Source organism: Rhea americana, unplaced genomic scaffold (genome assembly GCF_003343005.1).
Source record: "Rhea americana isolate MKP2758 unplaced genomic scaffold, rheAme1 scaffold_156, whole genome shotgun sequence".
Taxonomy (NCBI): domain Eukaryota; kingdom Metazoa; phylum Chordata; class Aves; order Rheiformes; family Rheidae; genus Rhea; species Rhea americana.
The window spans coordinates 1-27,170 of NW_028185661.1; the positions used below are offsets into that span (position 1 = coordinate 1).

A 27,170-nucleotide genomic window follows, 5' to 3' on the forward strand; every position below is an offset into this window, starting at 1 on the left:
AAAAAAAAAAAAAAAAAAAAAAAAAAAAAAAAAAAAAAAAAAAAAAAAAAAAAAAAAAAAAAAAAAAAAAAAAGACAATGATGGATGGTTATCATGGAAAAATTTAAAAATCACAGCAGTTTGAAGTACCCATAATTCTTTGTATAAATAGCAAGTAACCCAAATAAAACACCACAGCTAGTTTGAAAAACTAAATTGAGCTTTGATTTTCTATTAAATAGATTAAAATATTTATCCACTGAGAAATTATATTGATAAATAAAATATTTTTACGTATCAAAAATGAGGGGCAGGTACTATCAGTTCCAGACTTCTTGTCCCAATAATGAAAGGTCTGAGAAATAGAAGTAAATTGTACAGTAGTTCTAGTTTCTTAAATTTACAATACTGATTCCAGCAGGATTTGGCTAACTAATACAGATTAAATAACCTAATCTAAAGGAACAGTGTGTCCTGTAAACATCTGACACTAACCACACTGAATTCTGATGCTGTGGCTATACCTTCTCTATGCAGGAGAAAGAAAACTCAACCAGTGGCTGCAACAAGGGATGCAATCTAAAGGCAACACTTTTTCCAGTAAGGCTTGTAAAAAAATTTGAGCAGTGTATGTATGACAGCTTGTACAATTCTGAAGTTTTTGGAAAGCTCTTAGGTTTTTAAAAAAGCTTAAATGTTTTAAGTATAAAATACTTACAGAGAAGATGTCCTTCTAAATTATGTGTAAAAGTGCCTGGCACCAGAAATGACCACTAGGTATTACTATACCTAAGAAAAAAAAACTAAAAATCACTCAGACAGGTGTCCTTGAACTTCTGAGCAAATGCACCCAATTAAGCTACTCTGTGTTTTTCTGTTCCTCTGAAAAGAAAAAGTCATGAGTACACACTCTTTAAGCTGTCTGCACTACACCATCATTTATATATTATATATACAGCATATATTTGTATACATAATACATATTTGTGTATATATTAAATTTACCTCAATCCAGAATCATGTGCTTCCATGCAACACACTTACCAAGGATCAAACTTACTCATTATATCATCGCTGGTGTAGCTTTTAGTATCAATACTTTTATTACACAGCAATTCAGCTTTGTTCAGCATCAACCATCTCTGACTAGCATCTTTATTTCCCTCCTCTTTCAGTCCACTTTATATTTGTTGCCTCTAACACCCTCTTCAGCCACCTTCTTCATATAATGCCTCTACTTCATGTTCAATGCTGAGATCTTATTTCTGTCAGCTTCTGAAGATAGCTCTGTGCTGCTGGCATTGAGAGAATAAACTGAACTGTCCTTTGACCTATTCTGTAGCAGCCATATCCCATCAGTCCAAAAACTGTTGCTTTTATGACAAATCTGAAAATCTTACTTGAAGCTGATGGAGGAGGCACACTGAAACAAAAGACATAAAACAATGTTAACATTGCACATCTGGAAAAAAAGGTATCGTTTGACCAAAACAATGATCATTTTCCCCCCTTCCCTTTTAGTGCAGGAGATCTTTCAGAGAACAGATGTCTTACAGATGAGCAATCTATTCTTTGATGTTTGTGGGCTGCGTCTAAATTTAAGCAATAGACAACTTCTCCACGTATGTATGGTGCCACTGTTAATGGCTAGGGGCCCTGTCTTGCCCACCACCCTGTCAAATAACCAAGACTGCACCAAGTATTCTTGAGAAATGCTACAAATTAAATATTGTTTGTAGAACTATTTTTAACATTATTATGCATATTTCAGCAGAGAGCAAAAACTCAGAAGAAACATAGACCAGTTCAAGTCCAACATCTACGTAATCAACTCGCTGTCATTCAGGGTAATGGAAGAAGTTGGAGCGTGGAAACGCCAGGTAACAGTAGACTTGAGTGGGATCTGCTCCTATTCACTTGTTCCTATCCTACATGGCCAGTCTCAGAGGTATCTGGAGCCAGGCTGGCCCCTGCAGACTCAGGGAGGTGTTTCAGGAAGGCACACCCTGGGGTGCCAGGCAGCTGAGCCAGTCCAGCTGCAGCTCCCTGGGCAGGCAAATCAGAGGCTTCACGTGAGGCTGTCTCAGGTCTAGCAGGTATAATTAGCTTGGCATCTTCACAGAGCTACTCAGGAACCTCTGCAACAGGCTCCAGGCACCAGGAGAGCAATGGAGAAGCACACCAGTTCTAAACCTGCTTTCAAGCAGTGTTACCAGCATAGTGCATTAGGCAAACAGGAACACTACTTTCAAAATTAAGCTGTTTTTGAAAGCATAGCGATATGCATTTAGTCCTTTTCCTTAACTAATAGGCTCTGCAGTTCTTCAATGGGCTCTGCATACATGGCATGCATTTACTGAGTTTAGATCCATTTGCTTAAACTAGAGCAAAGCTATTTCTGATGAGATCTTGCATGTTAAGGGCATATACAAGAAAAGTTTAAGAAAAGCATATATACTGAACAAAGGATCAGGTAAAATATCCCTTTACATCTGTTCATATTATCTATTCTTCCTTAGTGCAATTTAAGTAGTATAACCTGAAGAAAACAGTAAACCTGACCTAGGGTTAAGTTTAATATGAGAATCTAAAAATTGGAAGTGTATGAGAAATGCATGTTTTTAGACCACTTTCAAGATCATTTTACAACTTATAAAACATAATTAGATATCTGTAATACYTTTAGAACTCCCCCCTTTAGGGAGATGACAATTAGAACACAAAAAGCATAATTTTGCTCTGCAACTGCAATGTGACAACACCAGAAAAAAGATTAACAAGAAATGAAGGTCCTGACATAATCTGAACATCATCTTATGAATAGCATTTGCTTCGTGCTATTTATATTTTGTACCATTTTACAAAGTTAAGTTCATGTCATCTTATGGAAGATACTGGTAACCCTTCTGCTTAGTTATGGCACTGGCGTGGTAAAGGCAATCAGGTCAAAGAGCCTGAACTTTAGCAATAACCCTGTATGCAAACATAAAGGCAAGGAGTCAGGCTTTAGGCCATTCAATTCTATGTCAACGATGTAGCCAATATTAACAATATTAACCACACAATTACATGGATTTTGGCATCCCCATTTTGCAGGCCATTTGAGAGGCTGCTCAGAACATCCAAGAGGGAGGCAGTTTTCCAGAAGCCTAGAAAACATTCAGTGGTAAAGTAGACTTCTAAACAACTAGGCAAGGCTTCTGTACGTTGCATTCTTCAATCAAGACACCAAATCTCCCTTTAAATCATATTTTAGATGCCTAAATACTGTTTAACAAGGCTATAGCTTGCTTTTCCCATGATTCAGAGCCTCTTCTGAAATAGGAGCATTCCATAAGATGCTTATATCACATCTGTTTACTGAGTTATAATGAAGTGTTAATTATTGAAAGGCTCTATTATCCTAAACCTATCAGACCACTATCACCATATTGCTTTATAATCTTTCCTACACTTCTGAAGTCCTGACTCTTGTGGCTTTATAGGATACACACAGCCTGAACATTCTGGTTCTTCAATTCCCCTTTCTATAAAGCAGACACCACATCTATTTTTGTAGGTATTTCTAAGCAAGAGTTCTCCAGATACATGCCTTAAATCAGCCCATAATTAAGCATAAGCTTTAAAAGATCATATTACTTTTCACCCCATGTATAAGTTAAGAGCAACTGTGATTTTAGGCTTCCCAGAGCCATCAGTGCCCCGACACTATAAAAGCTTTGAAATCAACAGTTTATATTTACCTAAGCTACAGTAAAGCCTGTTTTTGCCTCTGCCACCTCCTGAAAGCCTCTTTTGAATTCTGCTTTTAAAAGCTCCAGATGTGAATTGAGATGTTCTTTCTGGATGCTACTTTCTCATAATTAATCTGGATATCCAATTATTTACTTTTCTTCCTTTGATAGTTCCTTTTCCTCTACTGCAAGCACAGTATTCAAGCATTATGCAGCAAGCCAGAGAGCTGATGGGGCAGGGATGACAATACCAATATCTCTTTAAGCTGTGACAAACAGTAACTAAAAAAATCATTGCCAATTTTCAGCAAAAGGAGCTGGTAACCTCAACACGTAGGAAAGCATAACTGTTACCTCATTATTTCCTGGATATTTAAGTCGGAGTTCCAGTTCTTTTCAATTCCAGGTACGTGACCCATCCCAACAACACCAACGACAACAGATGGGATGTATTGTCTAGGTTCAGCTACAAGGAGATGGAGAGAAAGGAACACATCACTAATTGCAAGCTATAACGCACGAGATTACAAAGCAGATTTTTTCAAGAGGCAGGTACTCGTAATACTACATATTAAAACTTAATGCTACACAGTAAAAGTTAATACTTATCATTTCTCCTACTGACTCTCATGTTCCAAGTCTGAACGAATTTACTATGATGTCCAAATTTTCAGGAAATGTTTATTCTAGTAAACAAAGTGGGGGCTTGTACTCCAGCTTCAGGGTGAGCAGCTCAGTGGAGTTTTACAGCTAAATTCCTTTCTTTCCTTCCATACATGAGTTCAATTTCTGTACTGCTTAATGGGAACAGCCCTGGTCTTTGCTGTCTCCTAAACAGCCTGCACAACTCTGGACAGTGGTAGCTGGCAAGCATCAAAATTGTGCCAAGACACAGGCTAACAGAGAGGTAGAACAAACAATCAGAAACAGTGCGCGAGATCATGCTTGGCCCTGTCTCGTTTGCCAGTGCAGCTTTGCCTCAGCAAGTAGCACCAAAATCAACACCTTCTGTGGGCAGCAGCAGGCTAGGAACTCAACATTAGACCACTCTAATGTGTCAGCTCTCATCCTCACTTCCAATCTAGGATTGAAATTCCACAACACCCACTAGAAGTCAAAATGTTGTTCATGCAAGTTTTGGGATCACCACCTCCTCCAGTGGAAAAAAAAAAAAAAAAGTTACTTCTGCCAGAATAAAAATAATTCACATAAAACTTTCTGTGTATTAAATAACAATAATTACTAGTATTSTGGTTTGAGGGGGCAGGAAAAAATAGATATATACATAAATATAAAATGCAAATGAGAAAATGTTTAAGAGAGAATTCAGAATGTCCGACAGAAAACGTCTATCAATCCACTGTCTTGTCTGAAATGTTTTCATGGTGAAACAAAAAGTTTGAAAAGCAGTTCCCCTGCCACAAAATGAAACAAAACTATTAAAAGTATCTAAAACTATTATACACATTTTCAGAAAGTGAAAATGTTTTCTTTGAACTTGCCTCTTCTCAGCCTGCTTTAGGGCTTCTCTAATTGCCACTGCAGAAGAGGCAGACCATAGTGCCTCAGCAGAACAGACAGTCCCCAGTTCATCACATCAGCTCCAGTCTCCACTTTTATTCTATACCACCTTCTCATGGGCAGAATTCAAGGCTATTACCATTCATGCTTAAGTAGACTGATCTGAAGCAGTCCCCAAAGCAGCTTTATCCCCCTCTCAGAATATTCTATGTGGGCAAAGATAGAACAAAAAACTAAGTGTCAAAGTTTCACATGCAAGCTTTTTGGAAGAGTTCCCCAGGCAAAAAAGTCAGAGGCCAAGCCTAGGACTAAATCAGACCTAGTTAAGGAACAAATCAGACCTGAAGTATGTTTCAGTATTGCAAAAAGTATCTAGAAATTTSCACCAATTAGGTCCCTAAAATAGCAAAGGATTTGGACAATAATGATGATGCTCTACTTCTGCTAATTGCAATTGAGGGATTTGGCCTTTTATTACAAATCTTAATCATACTACTTTTTCTTTCTTCCTTTCCCCTTATGAAAGGAAAAAGAAAAGTAGCTGGCACAGATTTTATGTATGTATATATATATACACAGCTTCTAAACAAAATCATCTCTCTCTCATTTATCAAGAGACAGAAACACAGGAGTATCAGTCAGGTTGCTCCTCACATTCTTTTCTTTTGTGGTCCCCACCTTCTACTTTAATTCCTTCAAATGCATATAAAYCCCCTCCAGTTCTACAGGCATCCACTAAACCAGTTACCAAGAAACATATCCTATGGTTTAAGATGATGGTCTTTTTGGACAGTGTGACTGAATATATGTGTGCCTTTTTATTTTTTCAAATCACAAGACAGTGCCAGAAGTTTACACCAAAGTGAGATATATATAYACATAAAATATACAYCATCAGGGTTTCTAGCAGCCCAATTTATAATATGAAGCAAGACATGAAAAACACTGCAGTTGGGAGGCAACTAGTTTAAAAGGAARTATGTTCCTGAGCAGCTATTGGTGTCTGTGAGTTTGGTGAGCAAGAGTGTGGAAGTGAGATAGACAACATAAACCTAGACTGCCCCCATGCTGTGCTAATATGTGCATGTAATACCAGACGCCTGCCTTTTCAAAATTTCTCAGGCTAATTGGTATTTTCCAGTGTTAAATAGCACAATGAGAAAGAGATCATGATTCAGAGTTCATTCCTTAAAGAAAATTCTTTACTTCTAGAAGAGGACATTGTAATAGAACAGTAATACCACTTTATTTTTTTGTTTTAAGCACTGTAATCTTCTGTGACATGTGGGACCTCTGTATAAAATAAACCCACAGAAAATTCCAGATTTCCTGAGAAGAACTGAACCTGTGGAATGTCCCACTAAGAACACCTTGCTGGTTATGGTATCTACTATAAAACAATTACTTTCTGAAGCTCGAGGTAGTTCTATTTGCTTTGCTGCTTGCTTCAACATGTAGGTCAAGTAAATATCTCGTTCTGAGACAATTGTTCGATGAAGATCAGGAAATTCTCCAATCATTTCCGCCATCATTTGCTCCAGTAAATCCTTTTGTTTGCATTTCTCCACATCATCCTTACTGAAAGAAAGATAAAGTTCTCAGTGTATATTCAATGATTTTAAAGCCAAAAGAGACAGACTGACAAAAACCCAGCAACTCTAAGGGGTCATTTGTRTTATACATATATTTGCATGTATACAGTTCTCTCCAAAATGAAAACAACCTCCTTAAACCTGTAAAACTGAACACTTAATGCTCTGAAGCCAGGGAAAGGGAAAAATCAAGAGAGATCACTTGCCTTTAGGCAGTTCAACTGAATGGACTGTCATCCTTCCCAGTCTGAAAGCTGACAACKAAATTGAGCAAAAGCACAGGGATTCAGGAGTAGTAGTAATCACTGCTCCCCATTTCTTATTTTTTATTAATAAGCTTMTTTTATTCTATTTTAATAAGCCTCTTTTGAGGGAACACAGAGCACTCCTGAGGAAGTGGATCTGATCACCCAAAGAGGCTGTATTCAAGGAATAAAAAATACCAATAAAAAACACTGCACAGAGGCAGTCTGAAGAGATGGAAAGAGTTCTGCAGATTTCCCAGCGTCAATCACAGGTCTTCAGCAGGGAAGACAGTTATACATTTTTAATTCCTTGAACAAGAGTGTGTGGAATGAGCAGGAAATAAGGAGGGTAAGTGTGGGAGAAAGGTAATGAGCTTCTAGATCTTTTACAAGTGCTGTTAACCTTCTTTTTGTTCCCAGAGTTGTGTTTGTAGCAACAGGTAAATGGTTTTGCATCACTGAAGAAATGATCCCACCATATGCTTTTGTTACTCAGCTTCTGAGATCAAAAAGGACACTGCAAATGGAAACGGGAACAACCAAAAGGAGAAACATGTTGCTAGCTTTCAACAAATCACCCAAACACCAAACTGACGAGTTTGATGTTTCATTACTGCTCTCTTTTCAGCAGAGTCACATATTGAGGGCAGCGATCATGTCTATACAATATACACCCTGTCCTTCCTTTTCTATTCCTACCCATGTTATTTGTAAAATCATAAATTTTACAGATCAATTATACGACAACTGTTTGAATGTTGTTACATTCAAATCTGAAGTTCATCCGTGTGGGAAGCTAGCATTCATCTATCATGATTACAGGTTAATACTGAAGTTGAAAAACCAAAATCTTCTCAGGATAAGTGAAGGAATGGGAGAAATTGCAGAGAAACACATTCTCCAGTGCCCCCCCCAAAAACGTGTAAGTAGTTTCATGCTTGTATTAGACTAGTAAGTAATAAAACTTACTTTGCACACAAATTGCAATTAATAGATTGAAAAAAGGTTCAAATTCATTTTATAGCTAAATGTAATAAGCAAGCATTTACAGGAAACAACAACAAATAAAAGCAAAAACTGTATTAAGGCTGGCTTGATTGCTCCTACTATAGTTTTGAGTCCTGGTCCAATTTTAAATGCCCCCCAAAATAGACATTGTTTACTTCATGAGCTACATATTGCTCCAGYCACAGAAAACAAAGCAGGTACTGAGATTAATGGACCACATGTATCAGCAAACAGTTTCTGGTGAACCTACCACCACTGCAAGTCTGCTAGGAATTTGGGAGAACAGCTGGGCTTATGTTCTCAACCAGTCCAACTARGTTCTCACACTTACTTGGGGCGAGAAGCAGAGAAGAAACAAACCTGGCACAGTGATTTCTCTGAAGGGTAGAGAAACCAAACTGAGTAAGAGAATAACCATCTGAGAAGTATTACCATAAGGCAAAGGTTCCTAACAATACCCCTCTATAAAGGCAGTATTCATTAAGTCACACATGTTGCTCACAAGCTTTAAATGTTTTCTCTTCCTCTAAAAAATGTGCTCAGACAGGAGATGTTTATTCAGTTCTCAAGCTGCCCTGATTCAGATGTGACTTAGCACAGTAGGCCCAAGTCCTTTGCAAACCTTAACGAAGCATACATTAGCACAGGGAAGCCCTACTCTCCTCCATTCACAAACTCCACATGTTGGTAGGGGGAAAGACTTTCTGTTCAGCATAAAAATGGGGGGAAAATGATTTTTGTTTGTTTCAGTGAAGCTAGGGATTCTCCAGCRATGAATCCCTGACTTCACCAATATCATCCACAACCTAGAAGTACTGAATCAAAAAAGGGCGGAAACAGGATCAGAATGTTAAGCGTATTTAAAAATACGATTATTTAGAGAGTAGTTTATATATTTATCCTTACTAACTTAAGGGTTCATTACATCAGGCTGCATACTGAGGACTTTCAGCTCCTACTAAAGTCAAACTGAAGAGCTGATAAATTCACCCTTGATAATCAGATGGGATATGTATACATACCTGATTGGATCAGATAAGAAGCAAAGTCCCCAAGCAAGCTTGACTTTTTGCCAGAAAGAAAGCGCAGCAATTGCTCTCTTAAAAGTAACAGGGATGGGTCTGTCTCCAAGATGGAACTTACAGAACGGTACTTTACTAGCCTGGAAGAGAAAATACAAGTTACCATGCAGCACTTCACATTACAGCACTATACACTGTCAGATTAAGAGAATGTTGGTCTTATTATGTTATCCAAGGTATCATAAAAAAAAGAAATGAACAAAGTAGCGTCATAATTCAACATCTATAAAGTTCTTGGCTTTTACTGTAAATAACTTTTTCAATATACTACTTTGGAAAGAAAAAAGTAGATTTATAATAAAATCATAAATTATAATGCCACTCTAATTTTACTGTTAACTAAATAGAAAGCTCCTACTACTTTAGATGAACAGATGGAGCTGAATACCCATACAGACCTGAATAAAGACTCAAGTAAAACGACTTTGATCATTTTGCTTTTAATTAGGATTTGTCAGGATAACAAACCCATCAAATTGTTTGTGATAACACAATAAATTCACAGCTGAGGGAGCTTATGAAACARAGACTAACACCAGATACCACACAGCAAGGCCAGGTGAGATTTTGTGAAAATTCGTCAACCAAAGCTATACTGGAGCACTATAAAACTCCTTGTTAAATATAAATTCTAAAAAATTTCAAGCAATCATTTTAGAATGATAGAGCTGGTACAATTTTAATTGTTTTTCTGGGGGAAAAAAATCTGGTCCAGAACGCTCAGAAAAATGGGCCTTGAAATAATTTTGTTTTTATTAAGGATAAATACACAGAACTATTCCATAGTCTTTTGCAGCTATGGTGTATTCCACCATTTAAAGTTTCCCTACTAGCTGCTAATTTAAATAATCTACAAAGATGAATTCTTTTTCTTCTTTCATTCTCTGGAAGGTGGATACAYACAGTGAAAATAGCCTTTTTAGTATTTTCAGACACCAAAAGCAGCTTTAACTCACAGCAGAACTCCAGCTATTATTTACCTCCCAATACCACAGGTGGCAGTAAGACAAAARAGCATATTAAAAGAACAGATAGGACTAAGATCAGTGAGATATTCTGCTTCCCCAAATCTTTTTGGATGAATGCATTTAGAGATCCCATTAATAMCACAGAGATGGCTTCCACCAGTTGAAATCCTGACACCACAAACAGTGGGACCAGGATCGATACACAAAGTTTTCATTACCACATAGTCACTTGATCCAATTAAGAACACAAGTATTCAATTAAGAGAAAAACACCCAAATTAAGATGACAACCTCTGAAAGGTTCATCTTTTATCCTAAAAAATGAATTATCATTTGCTCCATAAATCAATTCCAGGGGCTGGAAGTATTTGCATACTTGTCATCTAAATTAAGTAGTTGTCCAGAATGCTGGTATACTGAATGGAAGAGGAGGAGGAGAAGGGAAGGAGGAAATCCCCTACTAGATAGCTCCCTAGAAGGGCATATTGGTGCCTCCAATTGATTATCGAGAAAGACTAAACACTTAACTTCTAAACAGCTTAAATTAGATGAGGTGAATAATTCTATCATTATCACAGACAACTAAAATTATTTGGCAGTTAGACATTCCCAGTACTTAAATTGCAACTCCCAAGGACAGATCAGTACAGTTTTACATATTCTCACAAAATTACTCAAGCAAATCCTAAAGCATAGCTTACCATTTATCTTTACAAAAATCTAAAGATAGATTACAATCTGTTAAGTGCCCTGAAACAGTAAGTCTTCAAGCAGATACTATCAAGTCTTACCTTACTTAAAAGAATGTGGGTTAAAAAAAAAAAAAAAAGAAGAATTCAAGTTTCAGGACATGAAAAAGAARATAATTGTTGACAAGCACAAGTTTTCTTTATTAGCTATGGACTTTGTTTTGATTTCACCGGAACTTTAACATAGAAGATATAAATATTTTCCAAYAAAGCCTGTCACTCTTCACCTTGGAACACATGGGTGTAGATCTGCAAATAGTGATCTGGTAAACAGGAAAGTGTTGCCCTCATTACAGATTGAAAACAAAACTCTCCAATCCTTTGCTGGAAGAAGTGCAAGACAAACAAACTCAATACRTGGTTGGGGGCATTTGTTTGCGATACAGAGGTAAATTAAATCAAAAGCTAGACAAAGACATCAATTTGYGTAGGCATGGGGTGGATGACCACAAGAATTGAATAGTAGAAAATCATCCAAAACAAATAGCTAGACTCCTCAGTTACTCTTAGTGGCTAATGAAATCATAACAGTAAGACCAACAACAGTTATTCAACAAGAACAGAAGAAGTAAATTAATATAACTAAAACAAATGCCATTAACACAGCATCAGGAAAAAACCTTAACATTTAAAGCCTTTTCAGAGCTGCCTTTGTGTCACTCAGGTCCACAAACCTCGGCAGCTTTAAGTATTACTTTGAAGCTGAAGAAAACTCTTACCTCACAGGCTTCAGTGTAAATATCAGCAGAGTACTCTTCTCCAGTAACTAACAAATGGCTTTATTTAGTTTCACTCCGGGAGCAAAAGGCCAGTAATTTAACCTCAAAGAACCATTTCAAGTCCTCACCTCTTTGAAAGCCTCTCTGAATTCTCCGCCTGGGGCCATTCCCAGCTGTTCTGTGATGTGAGCAGACACTTTCAGAAGCAGCATTTGCATYAATCCAGACATGACTCCATTCTAGTGGAAGAGGGAGAACAATATTAAAAAGAAAACAAACAAGCTGTCTGGATTTCTGAGAAGAATGCACTGTTCACAATCATAAAAAAAAGTTAATTATCTTGGTGAAAAAGAAATAAGTTACTCTTTGGAATCAATTCAGTGATGAATACAGACCTTTTATTTCATCTTCTATCATTTGTGAAGTGCTTTTCACTTCAGTGTATAATGAAGATATTTTCCCTTTCAACAAAAATGCACAACAGGRAAGGCCAGCAAGACTGGCTGCTTTTCTTCCTATGTTTATTCCACCTGCTTGAAGGAAGTGTCTGAATAACTGAATGGTAATCACACTGCACATTTACTTTTTTCTTAACCTCCCTGATTAGAAAAGAAGCCAGAATGTAAGARTACATTCCACTGAATGTGCACTGAATTTCACATTATAGGGGTACTGAAAGGGAAATATCTAGTGGTCTAATCATAAACGCTCCCAYAATCCCAGGGAAATACTATAGAGAGCACTAGTTGAATTAGTAATTGCAGAAAYGGAGCACCCAGCCTTATGCAAGAATTCACTGTGCATGAAACTTTAGGAAAATTCAGTCTTGGGTATAACTCACTCCCACAAGAACACTGAACACTCCTCCGTGTGCAAAGGATAGAAACTGAAAACTCAGATTTTTTTTTTTTTTTAAGAAGGTGGGAGTCTTACATACATTTCTCCAAAATTTCTTTTTTTTTTATTCTTTAAGTGCAAAAGGTGTTCCCCCCCCATAAGTCTACTCAGCACTGTTACTTCTGTTCGTGGTCCAATTGTGGCTCTTCCTGAGCCAGCAGCTCTTAAGAACTGAGACTCAGCAGCTGAGTGTTACTTATCCCCAGGGGCAAATCAAGCCCTATTTACGCATTTCCTGCAATTTGGCATCAGTCCATACTGATGCCACAAGAGGCATCACCCTCCTCTCTACCCTGCTCATTCCCCAGAGGTTCTGCTAGATCAGCTACTTCATGTGACTGAATGAGGTTAGAGGGGATAGCTTGGGAGTTAATGTAACTGCCTGAAGTCACCACAGGGAGGTGCCGGTCCCTTTCCTCCCTCCCAGCGCCAGCTCGGATGCTTGCATGACCTCTCCAAAGAAAGTCCCAAGTTTTCTGCGGTTAAGCGAATTGCAGAATCATTGAGGATGACAACTGGCAAAAGAGAGGGGCTACCTTCAAAGCCAATTGAGTGCTTCACCATGCCACAGAACAGCAAGCAGGGCATGTTGTAAGAACAACTGAATGACAAACAGGAGTAGGAAGCCATCAAATGAACATGGTAAGCAGAAAGACAGGGCATGGGGCTCCTGGGGAGAGACAAGGAAGAAGGCAATGAGAAGCAGTTTTCAGCATTCTTGAGATTCAATTCAAAAGCCCTGAAGACAAGCACTTCCAGAGGTTTAAAGAGATCACCACAGAGAAAACTAGGATAATGCAGGCTGAGGTCATCTGTGGGCTACTGCCCCTTCAGGATTGATGTGTTTGAGGTTTGGAGTTTTTATGCAGCAAAGAAAGATTTGTCCCGCTGAGTATCAAAGGGATGCAACTTTGAAGCACGTCTGAGCCATTTSTGCTCTTAACCCTGCATAAAACTCAGTGCCTCCCGTAATTGCTTAGCATCAAGTAGATTAGAAGTGACAAGCAGCAGTATGTAGTAGCAAACAGCAACAACTGTCCAGACCAAGAGTGTTGGGGAATAAAGAGCACCACACAGCAGTAATGTGAGCAAAATACCACAAGAGGTTATTATCAATACAAGATTATTCAGTGTCAGAAAGAAAAGAAAGCAGACTACAGAAAAAAAAAAAAAAAAAAGAATTAAACCCTGAGTGACTGGCAATAAATTATCAGTTTAGATGCAATAGCCATAAACACAAAGCCATGCATCTGTGGAAGGACAAACCTGACTGCACATGCACCATGATGCAGGAGTTATTGGCACACAGGAGAGAGAATGTGGAATATTGAGCTTGTCAACTCAGTGTTTAACAATAGTCAGAAAGCAAGAAGAACAATGGGATTATCAGGAAAGAACAAGTTASAAACAATGTGCACTGTATAGTCTCTGGTGGACTTGTGTCTTGAAGACAACATATTTGAACTAAAAAACATATAGAGAAAGAGCAAATGTATGAGAGGAGATTAACTATATTAAATACTTATCAAGCTCTGAAACTGATGACTAATGAAGACAGAATATGCAGGACTCATGGCTATTATGAATGCAGTAAAAAGGGTGGAAGAAGAGAGGAGTATCAGGCCRAGGTATGACCACAAGTTCTTATATTCTTCTTTAAGCATGTTACTAGCCACTGCCAGAGAGCTTCTGAARCAGACAAATCTCCCACTAGCCTTAGCACAGCCATCCTTATGCTGTGTACAGGAACATAGCCTGGGGAGAAGGTCTTGCAACTAACTCGCCAACTGGGTAACAAGTTACAAATCAACACTAATTCTTGAACTGGGGACAAACACAGGCAATATATTATAGCCCCCTGGATTTCTTCTTTCAGAGGGACTAATTGCCATGGAAAGTCTTGTAGAAACAGCCTTGCAGCCTGGAGACTGGAATTGGTTTTGCTACTGCTTGTAAACACACTAGACATGTTTGACTTCACAGTGCAAATAGAGATAGCATGTGACTGCAGCCTGCAGTCCATGCAGAGATGATACTCACGTAAATTTACATGATTTAAACAAAATGGATATACTGTAGGACACCTAAACATGGAGAGCTGCATTATGCAAAATGAGAGCTTTTTCCACTGGCTAGAAATACAAAGATCATTACTACRTATTTTTTACACAGGTAACATCATCCTAAAGGGGTGGGTGGAGTAGGGGAGGGGAAAAAAAAAAAAAAGAGGTTGAGCTAACATTTTGCTGCCACTAGCCTACTTTCTCCTCTCCCTGAGGACAAGGTTTCCCACCTCTTCCTTTGTGTCAAGACCAGCAATCATACAGCCAAGGAAGGACACGACCCAGCTAAAAAGCAAGCCCTATTCAGACTGCCACATGGCCATGCTCTGGTGCGGACACAGAAGGGACAGTGGAAAAACAAAGCCAGAGGAGAAGACAAAACCAGTCTTACCAGTTTGGTTTAAGCCAATTGTTACAGCACCTTCAGGTAATCCCCATTTGAGCCAGATTCGAGTCCACTCTGGGTTGCCCTGCTTAATGGACAGTTCTTTGTAAACCACTGTACAGGTTTCAAAGCAAAGGAGGGGCTGGAAGAAGGCTATTTTTAACTTATAATAGTTGTTTGATAAGCTGTGAATACTAATGAGCCATTGCAAGTATGTAATAATTTTCTATTAATAGCTGAGTTTCCARCTTCAAATAAAAGTAACAAAATATAACTTTCCTGCTTAAGATTTACACAAGCAAGTACAAAAGAAATTGKTTTTTTTCTAATTTTATACTACAGGATTGAAATTACATGCAGTTTTGACTTTTGGTGTAACTTTTGAGCCTGAGTGCTTATTTCATCAATGTGAAATGAGAGAGTACACTTGAAGCATCCAGGAGAATGGAGCAACTCAGTGGCTGGTTTGATTTTAACTAGGAAAACAAAAAAGCGCCTAGCATGAGACAGTTCATGGATTGTTTTTCCTGCTTTTCCCTACATCTGTATAATCCACACTGCTGCTGTTTCAAGGCAGGGAGGTATTGCTTTGTGTTATTGTTGGGATTGTACATGAAAAAATATATTATTTAAAAGCAGAATGTCAAAGTTACTATTTGCATTAATCCTGGTGACAAAGGAAAGTCTAAGACTGAGCTGTAGCCAGTAGGAAGAAGTCTTGTATTATTCTCTGGTTTTGAAGCCAGCATAAGCTGTGCTGCCCACAGGCTGCACAGATAATCACTCAAAGTCCTGGCAGACATGAATTTTCCTCATAGAGAAATAAGTTTTCTATTTCATTTTCACTGGCCTTCTCCCCCAGAGTAGAAAAGCAAGAACTGTTGCATTTAGTTTTGATGTAAAAAGAAGGCTTACGTGCCTGTTTATCAGGTCAGAACCCCCAACTACACAGCATAGSTTGCTGTGAAGGTTATTTCTTTGGCTACATGCATCAAAGCAAACCACCTTACCTAAAACAAATAGATGTATACAATAATTAATGCAATATTCAAATGTTTTGTGATGTTCTACTCTTTGATAGGACATAAAWAAAGAAAACTGGGAAGGCTCATTATTGCTTAAACACAAGAGTCAGAAAGACTGTATTGAGAAACCATGTATACATACACACAAAATAGACTATCCTCTAGTCACTGCATGTGCTTCCTCACAGATATAGCTTATGTTGTTATTATTAGGGCTGCAATTCTAGAAATTCCCCCATGAGTTCAAAAAAATAAGTAACTGTGATGATATGCCTGCACCACACAATGAAAATAACTGAATTTGTTCAYTCAGCTGAACACTGGAAACACTTATGACTATTGACCAGATGCTGCCATTCTAATTAAACATCCTATCATCATTTTAAGATCAACTTTGTATCATCTTGCTGTGCTTAGCTTAAAGTTACTCAAATACAATCTAACCGAGTAAAACTGAAAAAACAGGACCAGGACAAGAGTCATGTTTTGTACACCCATCCAAACATGGACAGATTGCCAAACTAGTTACAAACTGAATAGTTACCCACTGTGCCCAAATTTTTCAAAAACCTCTCAAGGCTTATTGTCAATACCATACTACTCAAAAGTAGAATGGAATTAAAAAAAAAAAAAAAGAATACACACAGAAGAGCAACACACTAGGATGAAGRAGGAATGCAACTCAACAGATCACCACAAACAATAACAGAAACAAGTTCTCCTTAAATAGCTGCAATACAGATGCAAATCCTAGGGATAATAATCATGTTTAAAYGTATTATTGAAGCATTACAAAGTTAAACTTGTGTTCTGCAAACACAGTAACTGTCAAGCCCATGAAGAGTCTTGAGGCAGTCAATGACCACCCAGACAACCCAACTGTGGAACAGAACCTTCCATAATGAAGCTAAAAGCAAAATACCAAAGCTAACTTTCCACTCCAGCCATATTCTCCCTGTATGAGAGCTATTAGGTTCATAGCTGGTGGGAACCCTGTTTATAATTTGACAAATTACTTAATACAAACCTTTAATTCTCACTGTGGGAATCATACCTGCTTTATAGCTTGTTGAAGTTTTTCCAGATTTATTTCTTTGGCTTCTTTTAGTAATGTCTTTTCATCCATCTTTAACATAGAAACTCTGTATTGGCATAGCTCCACCACAACTACATCAGGCTGTACTTCTTGTATTGTCTGAAAAAGACAAATGTATTTACACCAGTTTAGGAAAGATTAAACAGCTATGTAGTCAGTACTAATCTTTCAGGAGAGTAATTTGCAAGGCATTAGGTATAACAAAAGCCCACTTTACCAATTACTTTCAATTAGCAGAACAGTAAAAACATAAGGCTACAGTAAAAACATAAGGCTTCACCAAGTAACTATTAAGAAAAAAAAAGGAAGATACTAGTRAAGTACTTTAGTTGCTGGATACTCTTGAGACAGGAAGATAAGAGTCCAAATTGTATGTTGGGGGGGGGGGGAAATCCTGCTGTTAAACTTTTTTCGCATTTGCACAATTCATTTACTCATACTTCGTGGTCATTTATAATCTGATTGGAATAAGTCTTGTAAGAGTCAGAACTAATGAATCTGGCAAGAGATTCCTTCCCCTCAAGTTTCCAGAGGATAAAGCCAGTCTAAACTGCAGAGTTTGCATGAAGTACCATCTCAAATAGCTCCTACTGAATTCCGCTAGGACTTCAGCTTTATTTGCATCTTGGACTGTATTCTGAAAATTTGGGCATTAGGGTTTTCAAGGTTTGTATTACACATTTCTCACACAGGGAAGCTGAGAACTCCAGTTTTTGCTCTGGGCTTTGGATCTTCTCAGCTTGTCTCCATCCCAGTGAGTATGCAATAAACACAGCACACATTGTCAGCTTGATGCGATGCTACACCTTGACATGAAAGGTAAGCTTCAAAAACACTAGTGCTTGTAAAAGCATTTGCTATTTAGAGGAAAAATATGAGTATTYGGAATGGGAAAACAAACTACTGTGTCAAAAAATTATCAAGATAATATGGCTGTCTCTTATTTCATCCCACAGTGCAGTGAGCCCCTCAACAGCTAATTTCAGAAACAGAGTCTGGAGGTTACAGCACAGAATCAAGTCAAGATTTCTGGGCCTTGTTCTACTTTGTGACATACTTAATTCTAAATTGACAGCATCATAAACACTGCTGAAGGGYTCCTCCTTCACATTTACCTTCACTACATCCTTTTTGCTGCTGTCACTGAAGTGGGCTGTTCCAACCACATATACTTTAGAACCATCCTCTGTGTCAAGCTCAGTCACAGTGCTTGGTAAAGTGGGTATTTTCTGCCTCTTCTTCATCTTCATCTCCAGAAGAATTTTAAATGCATCTGCATCAGCTATGGAAGTTAAGAAACAAAAAAGAAAGAAGTGCATGTGACTGAAATGCAGGTAAGTAAAACAGAAAAGCAAAAAAAATGTCACCACTAAAGAGCAGAGTAGAGCTAAAAGGCCATTGATTTACCACTATAATCTTACATTCAATTCTGAGGCTACATCATTGAGAGTGCCACCACTGGAGAGGCTGCCTCCAAGCATGGGTCTCAGTCCAGGTTTCCTACCCTGTGGACACTGGGACAGGTTGTCCACGCAGTCCAGTAAGGGAAAGAGAAGCTGTGTGGCAGGTGAGGTGGATAGAGAAGCAAAGAATACTTAGAAAAGGTATACACTAAATTGGAAAAAAAAAAAAGGCATTTTACAAAATTCTAGGACAGAAGTGTTCCCTTTTGGAATGTTATCTGTATAAACAATAGCAACATATTTATACTGGTATGAGTTATGCTGGTAAAGTCATCTGTACATATGGGAGCATGTAGCATACCTACCAGTACCAATCTTAGCCTCTTTTGTGACTAATACACAATGAATCAGTACACAACTGAAAATTAAACATTAAAAGAGGCATTCAAGTCAAAATCAGTCATTCTATCCTAGCTTCAACAAGCTATTTAAGCCAAAACAGTGTAACATGAATTCAGTCTATTTATATTGAGCTTGCCATGGAAATATAGAAAGGTCTATCAGTTCCATCACAGTTGTTTGGGGAATGCCAGGAAGTTTGATTCACTGAGATAGAGAAGCTTCAWTCTTACACCAATGGGAAATGTAACTTTGAATTAATTATTCTTAGACTGTAATGGGTCTTAGGGGGAGGAAGAAAAAAGTGGGAAAGTAGAGTTTTGTTTCCAATCAACTCTTTCTCTGGTAAACTGCTAGACAAGTCAGCAGAGGTCTGAAGTGGTCCAGAAGCCTAAAACAGGATTGTGATCCCAGGAGAAAAAGGTTAATGAACAGTGTGGAGGCAGGATATAGTCAACAYCCAAGAACCTGGCTTTGCAATCAGTTTAAGCTGATCTAAGACCATGTGGCTGTTGGAACGAATCTAAGGCAAAGGAGCAGGTAGGGAAAGCGTGACTGTAAAAGAAAAAGGCATAAGGCTGTTCCATAGCACCTTCAGTCACATGACCACAAAACTAGCCATATGAGGTCAACCAAAATCTACCTAGAGATCCTGTTTCCTGCAGTAGTCAAAACTGGATTTTTAGGAAAGAGCATAAGAAGTAGGGTAGCAAACGTGATACTTTCCCCAAATACACTCCTAGCCTCCAGCCATTTATGTCTCAGATTCTCTAAGTTGAAGGTGGTTTCTATGTACTCAGAGACCTTTAATGGATTTCCTTTCCATTAGTTTTTCCATTAGTTTCCTCCACCTCATATACATTCAAAACTGGACTGAATCATGTTTCATGTGAAAAAACCTATTAGAACAGCGCAGTAACAGATGTTAACATTTAAAGATATAACAAGGAAAACATTCTCAGTTTAATAAAAACTGTAGCTGCTCCCAACTGCCATATCTGAGAAGGAACACAAAAGAAAAATTAATCGGCTTCTTTAGGCTTGAATGCTTCTTCTGTTGCTTTGGTTAAGGCTGTCTATTTGCTCCCATGATTGCTATTACTGAAAGCTATAGTCTCCAGGGATTATTGAGCAACTTCAGCATTATAGAAACGTTGCTGTTACATGCTAAACTTGCCCTAGGGTGGTTCTTAGCCTATTATTTGCCAGAAAGCACAATCTGAATGCTCCTATTGTTCAAAAGGAGGATCATATGTATTAACAGCACAGCAGTATATCAATAAACAAAACGCATATCCTAAGAAGCCTTTCTTTTTTCTCCTGAAAGAGGAATGTCTCCCATTATCTGATCTTCACCACTAAAAGGTAAAGATTGATACTCTTCCTGAGCTTCCTAAGACAGCTCTGTCTTAAATAATCTTATTCCCACATCCTGCAGGCTTGGTCTTCCTATCAAAAAATTATCACAATGAGCAGAATTTTTCATCTGTGACAACTGATTCAACGTCACTACAGCAGATGCCAGAACACTGAATCAAACATGTATATATCTAGATTTGGCTTGTAGAACAGGACCATGTTTAAAACAATAGCTGAATATATCTATTAAATCAAAAACCAATTTACTTTCTTTTGAAAGCACGGGAGCAGAAAACTGACAATCGATATAATATGTGATTGCTCTTTTCAAATGTGGTTTATGCAACTGGGCCTTCCTACAAATCATGAACAGATTAAGTCAGCACAAAAGGGAGATGCGAACAAGGTCATATCTAACAACTGCATCCTTATTAGGTAAGGAAAAGGCACAGACGTTTAGCTTAATAGTCTTCCAACGTGATACACCCTCCCCAGTCAAACCAGAAACATACAGATATTCTGTGATACACTTGATGCTTCCTTTGGGCCATCTTCTGGTGCTTCTGAGGAGGACATTGGGTCTGCAGCAGCCTGTGTGAAACAAATTCAAAGGAGGCTGGGAATTATTATGAAATGTTTTAATACTTTTTTCTCTTTCTGAGCCTGCTTGATTTGAACCTACATATAATATTCAAGCAACTAAATAATTTAAGCAGTGTCAGGATTCAAAATATCTGTTGTTTTACAACTGTTTTTCTCATAGCTAAATATGTATGCTAAATAGCATATTAAGACTGAAAATTTAACGTCTATTTCAAAAAAGATAATACTTATTTCTAATATGGAGTAAAAAAAAAATCTAATTCTAGAGATAAATTTGTTCTAACAATGATAGAATTTTGTGTATTGGAAATGAAAATGTGTACAGGTAATAAAAACATTGCCACTTATCAGATAGCATATTTTACTTAATTACCAGCCAGTCGGCATTAGACTGTCAGGAGTCTAACAACATGAACAAGCACTCACAAGAACACACACATCCAATCAGAAGGAGTCTGATTAGGTATCTCAGACTGTTACTGTTAGTGTAAGGTAATTACACATACATGCAGGGCCAATCTTATAAAACTTATGCATACATTGACCATATATATATATATATATATATACACACACACACACACACACACCAGAAATCAAAGTTAAAAGGATGAGAAGTCTGCATATATTCCCCTCCAATGGATTAAAAGTTAATTGATAAAATTTCCAAAGACTGACTTTTAAACAGTATCACTAAAAGTACATTAAGCAGGTCTTTGACAAGCAAAATCCTTTTTATTCATAACACRCAAGTTTTAAAACTTTAGCACAGAATCCAAATGTTTTCACTTATTCTGCCTAGAGTAAAGCAGTCATCCAAGCTGGAGAAGCACAGTTCATGCACAAAAAGASTTAAAAACAAGGGAAAGCCCAACTATAAGCTATATTTAAGCAACTGCATTAATTCAAATTTCTGTCAGTGCGATTCTTGGAAAAATCTGCAATTCTGTAACAATATTAAGTCAAAGTTAGACACAGGATGTGAATCCATAGTTGTCCAATATTCTTCCAAACGAAAGGCAGCATGAGTCAGCCAGCAGGCAGCCAAACTCCTAAAGGATGTCAACTTTTTTGCTAGGGTAACTGGTTTATTTACTTTGTACTTAACCTGATTTAAAACAGGACTGTACAAAGTAGTTAAGAACTTTCAACAAAACTAATTTCTTTTTGTATCCTATTATGCCATACAGTAATTTTCAGGTCCTGAGTGTCTTACCTTGGCCACACTGAAGGCAAGGCAAGATTTGTCACTGCAATTCATGCAGTAAGACCTAAAAGTACCACAGCTYTACAACGCAAAGTTTAAAACACTCCCAGCACCATATCACCCCTTTCACTCCAAAGCAAAAGTCTGTTCACAGACAACTGCAAATTGCAATTACATACACAAATCTCACCTAATGCCAGCTCAGCTTTTGATCAGAACATATGGCTGAACTTAAGTCCTTGCATAAGCAATTCTAGTCACAAAGAATATTTTGAAAAATATATCAGCCTAACATACTGAATTAACTGTTATTTATGCTGACTTTGTCAGCACAACAATGTAGATGTGGGAAAAGCACTAAGGAACATATTAACAGTCTGCTATTCCCTTAATTTTTAATTAACGGAGGTCACATGAACACATATGCTTAATTTTCAAAGTAAAATTTCATGAACTTGGGCTGTTACACTGGAAAAGGTTTTGAGATAARTGGAGAGGAAAGGAGAAGTAAAGGAACAGGAAGGGCAGAAAAAGGTATCTGTTTAATTTTGCAAGGTATTTAAACTATGTACAGTGGGAACATCCAAACACAATCACTAAGTATTCTTTATCCTGAAAGYCTAACCTCTGATTTTAGACCATTTGGCACAATTCTTCACTTGCAAATAAATTAATACAAATTAAATTTCTAGCTCTTGCTATTGCAGGGGAAAAAGAACTCTAAAAAGACATATCTAAAAGTATCAAAACAACAAAACTTTAAAAGTCCCAGTTTCAGAAGGGGTCTCACATTGGCAGCTTTGATCCTTCACTTTGGAGACCTTCTCTAAGCAAAAGCTTAAGAACCTGGCTGATTCTGAATCTTGAGCTTCCCCATAATTCCACTAGAAAAGACTTCAACTCCAAGCCCTACCTCAGGCTGTTGCTCCTCTTGCATCCCTGGAATGCAGGCTTATTTTCACCAAGGACAGAAGAACTGCAAAAAGGAATGGAACAGAATTAAAAATTAAGGGCAAATATCAGAATATTTGTTCAAGAATTGCAAGAAAGAAAAGCAGAGTTGTGCATCTCTACCACTTCTTTGATAAAAGCTGAAGTAATATAAGTAGCAAASTGAAGATGTACACGTACCAACTTTTCAACTCTGCTGGTGTAAAAATACATATTTATATATATTTTTATCTGTAGGGTAAAACTAACCTGTCTTGTTAATCCAATTTGAGTTGGCTCTAAATCCAGAGCAGTGACATGTTTTTCAGACACACTGAGAATACCTTCTCAATACAAAAAGGGAATGGATTTTGTGGGAATTCAGAATTTGCTGCATTTGCTGCCTAACATTCTGCGAAAATACTATTTTTCTCATAAACAACCATAAATACAGACTGGTTGAGCAAACCGTTTCAGTAATAACAAAAATCTTGCACAATCATATCAATAGTTTTGTCTCGTCGACAGTGTAATCTGTAATAAGACAATTTTTCAGGCAAATTTTAGAAATAGTCTCGTGCATTTCTTGGACTATACTACTGCAAGGAATAGGAAAGTGATCTCAGTCCTAATGCTCATCCAGGGGGCAACATTCATTAGGATCTCATCTGTGTCATGTTATCACATGTAAGGTTGCAAATATGCTAGTGAAAGACCATCAGCAAGATCACATCTGTATAAAGGACCGCAAGAATCAGATTTTTCAGATCCTTGCTGAATGCTTATCTTGGTTTTAAGATTCCTTCTTTGTACACATGCTTAAACTATCAGAAGCTATCCCTGAAGCTTATAGAGTGCTCTGAACTGACTCTGATGGTATTATAAAAGATGGTAAAAGGTGGTGAAGTAATGATGAACGCTCACTCTACTTATTGTTACTTCTATCCCACTAAAAATCAAAGCACCCATAAAAAAATAGCACTACAGCATTTTGTGTTTTATCCCTCTGACCTACTTCACGGCAGGTGTGCACAGGATTCTGTTACACCGCTGATGAAGCTTCCTGCAGGTACTGGGCAGCCTCAAGCACACCAGTAACACCTTGCCTGGTTTGACTAGATTTCACCCCTCACGGTACCAGGCTGCCTGAAGCAACAGCCTGCAATGCCTCACCGAATCACCTTGCCTTTATTTCAAAAGCAGTTGTACTGCTTTTTAGCTGTGCTTAAAATACATTTCTATAAAAAACTATGTACCTGGACAGCAAGAAATGTATAACTAATTCAGACAGGGGACATATCTCTCCCTACACTTGGAGGCTTTACCAACGAGCGTTGTCCACTGTTCGTGGTCACTCAGTGAACAGGAGATTACAGCTGCAGTTTAGAAAACAAATCCAGGGAGACTAAAAGCCTGACTCTGCACACTCTTGGAGACAAAACCCCTATGAAAACCAATCGAGCTCTGTGCCCCACACAGGCAACTACTACGCACGTAGCTCTCAAGTTGTGAAGCAAGCTACCTTGTTAAAGCAAAATCTACACATTAAAAACAGTCTAAGAAGTTCAGTAAGAGATTATACAAGAATTCCACGCACGTAACATAAATGACAACTTGTGCACGAAACCTGGATGTCAGGGTAAGCTGAAATGGCAGGTGAGGCTGAACTGCTGCTGTCTGCTTTTCAGTGTCGTCACGATTTATTTGCTTTGCGGGCTACTCCACAGAAACGCACAGAAGGGCTCTCCTCCCCCAAGGCAGCCAGCCTGAACCAACACGTACTAACCGCCCTGTGGACACTGCAGGCCTGGTGGCTTCACTAGTTTTCTGGTGGCAGTGTTGGCTTTGGCAAACCCAGTGCTTGTTTATATGCTGCCTTGTCCCTATTACACCATTAAAAAAAAAAAAAAAAAAAAAGACTGCAGAACAGATTTGGGTTAACCCCCCCCCCTTTTTTTTTCTTTTTTTCTTTCCCCCTCCCTAGCAATGCATTTTAAGCTCAGCTACAGTTGACTAAGTAGTTGCACAAACAACTGCACAAGCAAAACTGAGCGGACAGTATAGGAATGGACATGCTTCAGCCAACATTGCCCTCTGAAAAAGCATTTGTCCACGATAGCATCAGTTAAGGGATTATACAAACACCTAGATACTCAACTCTAAACTTGGTTCTCTGCTTATGTGCAAAATACCAAAGATTTTTTCTGTCAGTGAATTAGCTGACCTAAATACAAACTGAAGTACTAAGCCTGTTTGAAGGCTCACCTCAGTTTGAAAGTCTCTCTTATCTATGGGAATGCTGCTAAAAATAGTAAACTTCAAGTTTCAGCTACAGAGCAAAGGCCTATGCAGAAGCACCAAACGACTTTCCTTCAAGCAAAATTTAGAGCCGTCCTCCAGGCTCACCACTGAGAAGTGATGTGCCCAGTACTGGAGACAACTCTTAAGTTTACTCATGCTAATTAATATTCCACTTTTTATCTGACCTGGACAACCTTTGGAGAAAGCAAAGCTTTTCAGTGTGACTCCTAGTCCCATCACAGAAGGATTCTGTAGGTCTCTGTATCATCTCCGTAAGGAGCACACCACACAATACTGTAAGATTTAGATGAGACACTGCGTGGCCACATCTACAGGCAAGCCCACCACCAATTTCTTTAAGATGATCTTGTTGGTGCTTAGATTTGTTGAAGTTCAAATGGACGTGAAATTTCCCATGCTGAAGAGCTCTTTCTGAAGTTTTCCCCCTTAGAACATGCTTAGGAATTCCTGTTATTCAGTCAACATTAAGAAAATTGTGGCAACTGGCTAAAATCTAAAACCTAACAGAAAGACTGCCATGAAAAACTGTGTGTTAAAGCTAGTTTGCACTTGCTTATTCAGTGCGATTGGCAGCAGGAACAAAACACAGACTAATGCCAGAGCACCAAGTCAGCAGCTGGAGGGCCAGTGCCCTCACCATCAACGCAGGAGAAAGCATGTACGTGCTGGGAACTAGATGGGCAGCTCAGACTCATAGTTCTTCTATGCAGAGTAGTAACTGTGCTTTGTAGATCTATGTACTTATAGAAGATACCCATGCGTAACAACACTTTAGCTATTAATCCTGGGGCCTCTGGGAGAGCATTAATTATACTTCCTGTTTTACAGATAGGGAAGTGAAGCACATGAATTCACACGGACAGCGCAGGAGGGAGTGCAGCTGCCAGGACAAGCTTGTTGATCCAGTTCTAGATGGCCCCCAGATCCTGACAAGTTTCCAGGCAACTTCAAAACAATACTTTCAAATTTTTCAGTGCTTAACTTTTCAGGCTTGGAGAGAGTAGATGAGAATGACTGGATTTGCTTTTAAGTAAAGTCCAACTTCCTAAAGAAATAAGACTAGTCATTATAAGTCTGTCTGTGTGGCTGTATGTCTGCACCTGCAAACCCATAGGTGAATTTTAAATAAGTTTGGCAGGGAGAGAAGAGTCTCAAAATCGYTAAGCATTTACATCAGGTCTGCACAGGATTGCTCCTCAAGGGAAAAAAAGATTACTCAAGATTACAGTAGCATGTGTGTGCACATGGAAGAGAGGTGGTGGGCAGAACCTGACAGGGAACTGCAGGGAATTCAACCACAAGTTGTAAAGCCATAGATAAAGTTGTTCAGATAATTGTGTTTCATATGTATGTGTATACATATATGTATACGCACACATATATACATGTATATAAAAATCACAACATCATAAAACCTCAAGTTACCATGGGATTTGGCATAAAACAGAACTAATCAAACCTCTCTCCAGCTACTTTAAAGGCCTGTAATGGTCTTCATGAGATCACATATGGAAAACGTCTTAGATAGGACCGTGAATTTCTTTCAGAGGAAGTGGGAGATGTGGCTTCTAGGCTCCTCTAAGAACCAGATATTAGAAAATATTTCTGTTCTCTTAACTCCCAGGAGACTTTCTTAATCTGGCATTCATTACTCTAGCTGAAATTACCACCAAGAAAGCAAAATTCCTGGAGCCAGAAGAAACAAGCAGTAGCTTGACCTGGAGCCTTATGATCCACAGACTGTGGGTTTTACCTCTGGAATTTTCCCTCAAGATTGAATACCTAATTCAATCACCTTTTTTCCAAGACAAGGGAAATTCCTGTGCTTGTTTCTTGTTTGTCATGCCTAGGTAACCACCTGCTAGGCACCACTAAATCAGTTAT

The 27,170-nt window shown here is 38.2% G+C and overlaps 1 protein-coding gene across 2 annotated transcripts; it reads right to left on the reverse strand.

Moving 5' to 3' along the window:
- Positions 1–42: 42 nt before the first annotated feature.
- On the reverse strand, positions 43–23,014 carry TRABD (TraB domain containing). 2 transcript variants are annotated; one of them, XM_085299903.1, is made up of 9 exons: positions 22,948–23,014; positions 20,737–20,815; positions 18,179–18,345; positions 17,022–17,162; positions 11,726–11,836; positions 9,102–9,241; positions 6,640–6,812; positions 4,068–4,179; positions 43–1,402 (listed from the first exon to the last, which is right to left on the reverse strand). In XM_085299903.1, the coding sequence occupies exons 1-9, from the start codon at positions 22,969–22,971 to the stop codon at positions 1,225–1,227; spliced, it is 1,125 nt and encodes a 374-aa protein (XP_085156029.1). In that variant the 5' UTR covers positions 22,972–23,014; the 3' UTR covers positions 43–1,224. The 2 variants fall into 2 exon arrangements, with proteins under 2 accessions (XP_085156029.1, XP_085156030.1); XM_085299904.1 differs by lacking the exon at positions 22,948–23,014 and adding an exon at positions 18,485–18,619 and having other exon boundaries at positions 20,737–20,757.
- Between the last annotated feature and the right edge of the window lie 4,156 nt (positions 23,015–27,170).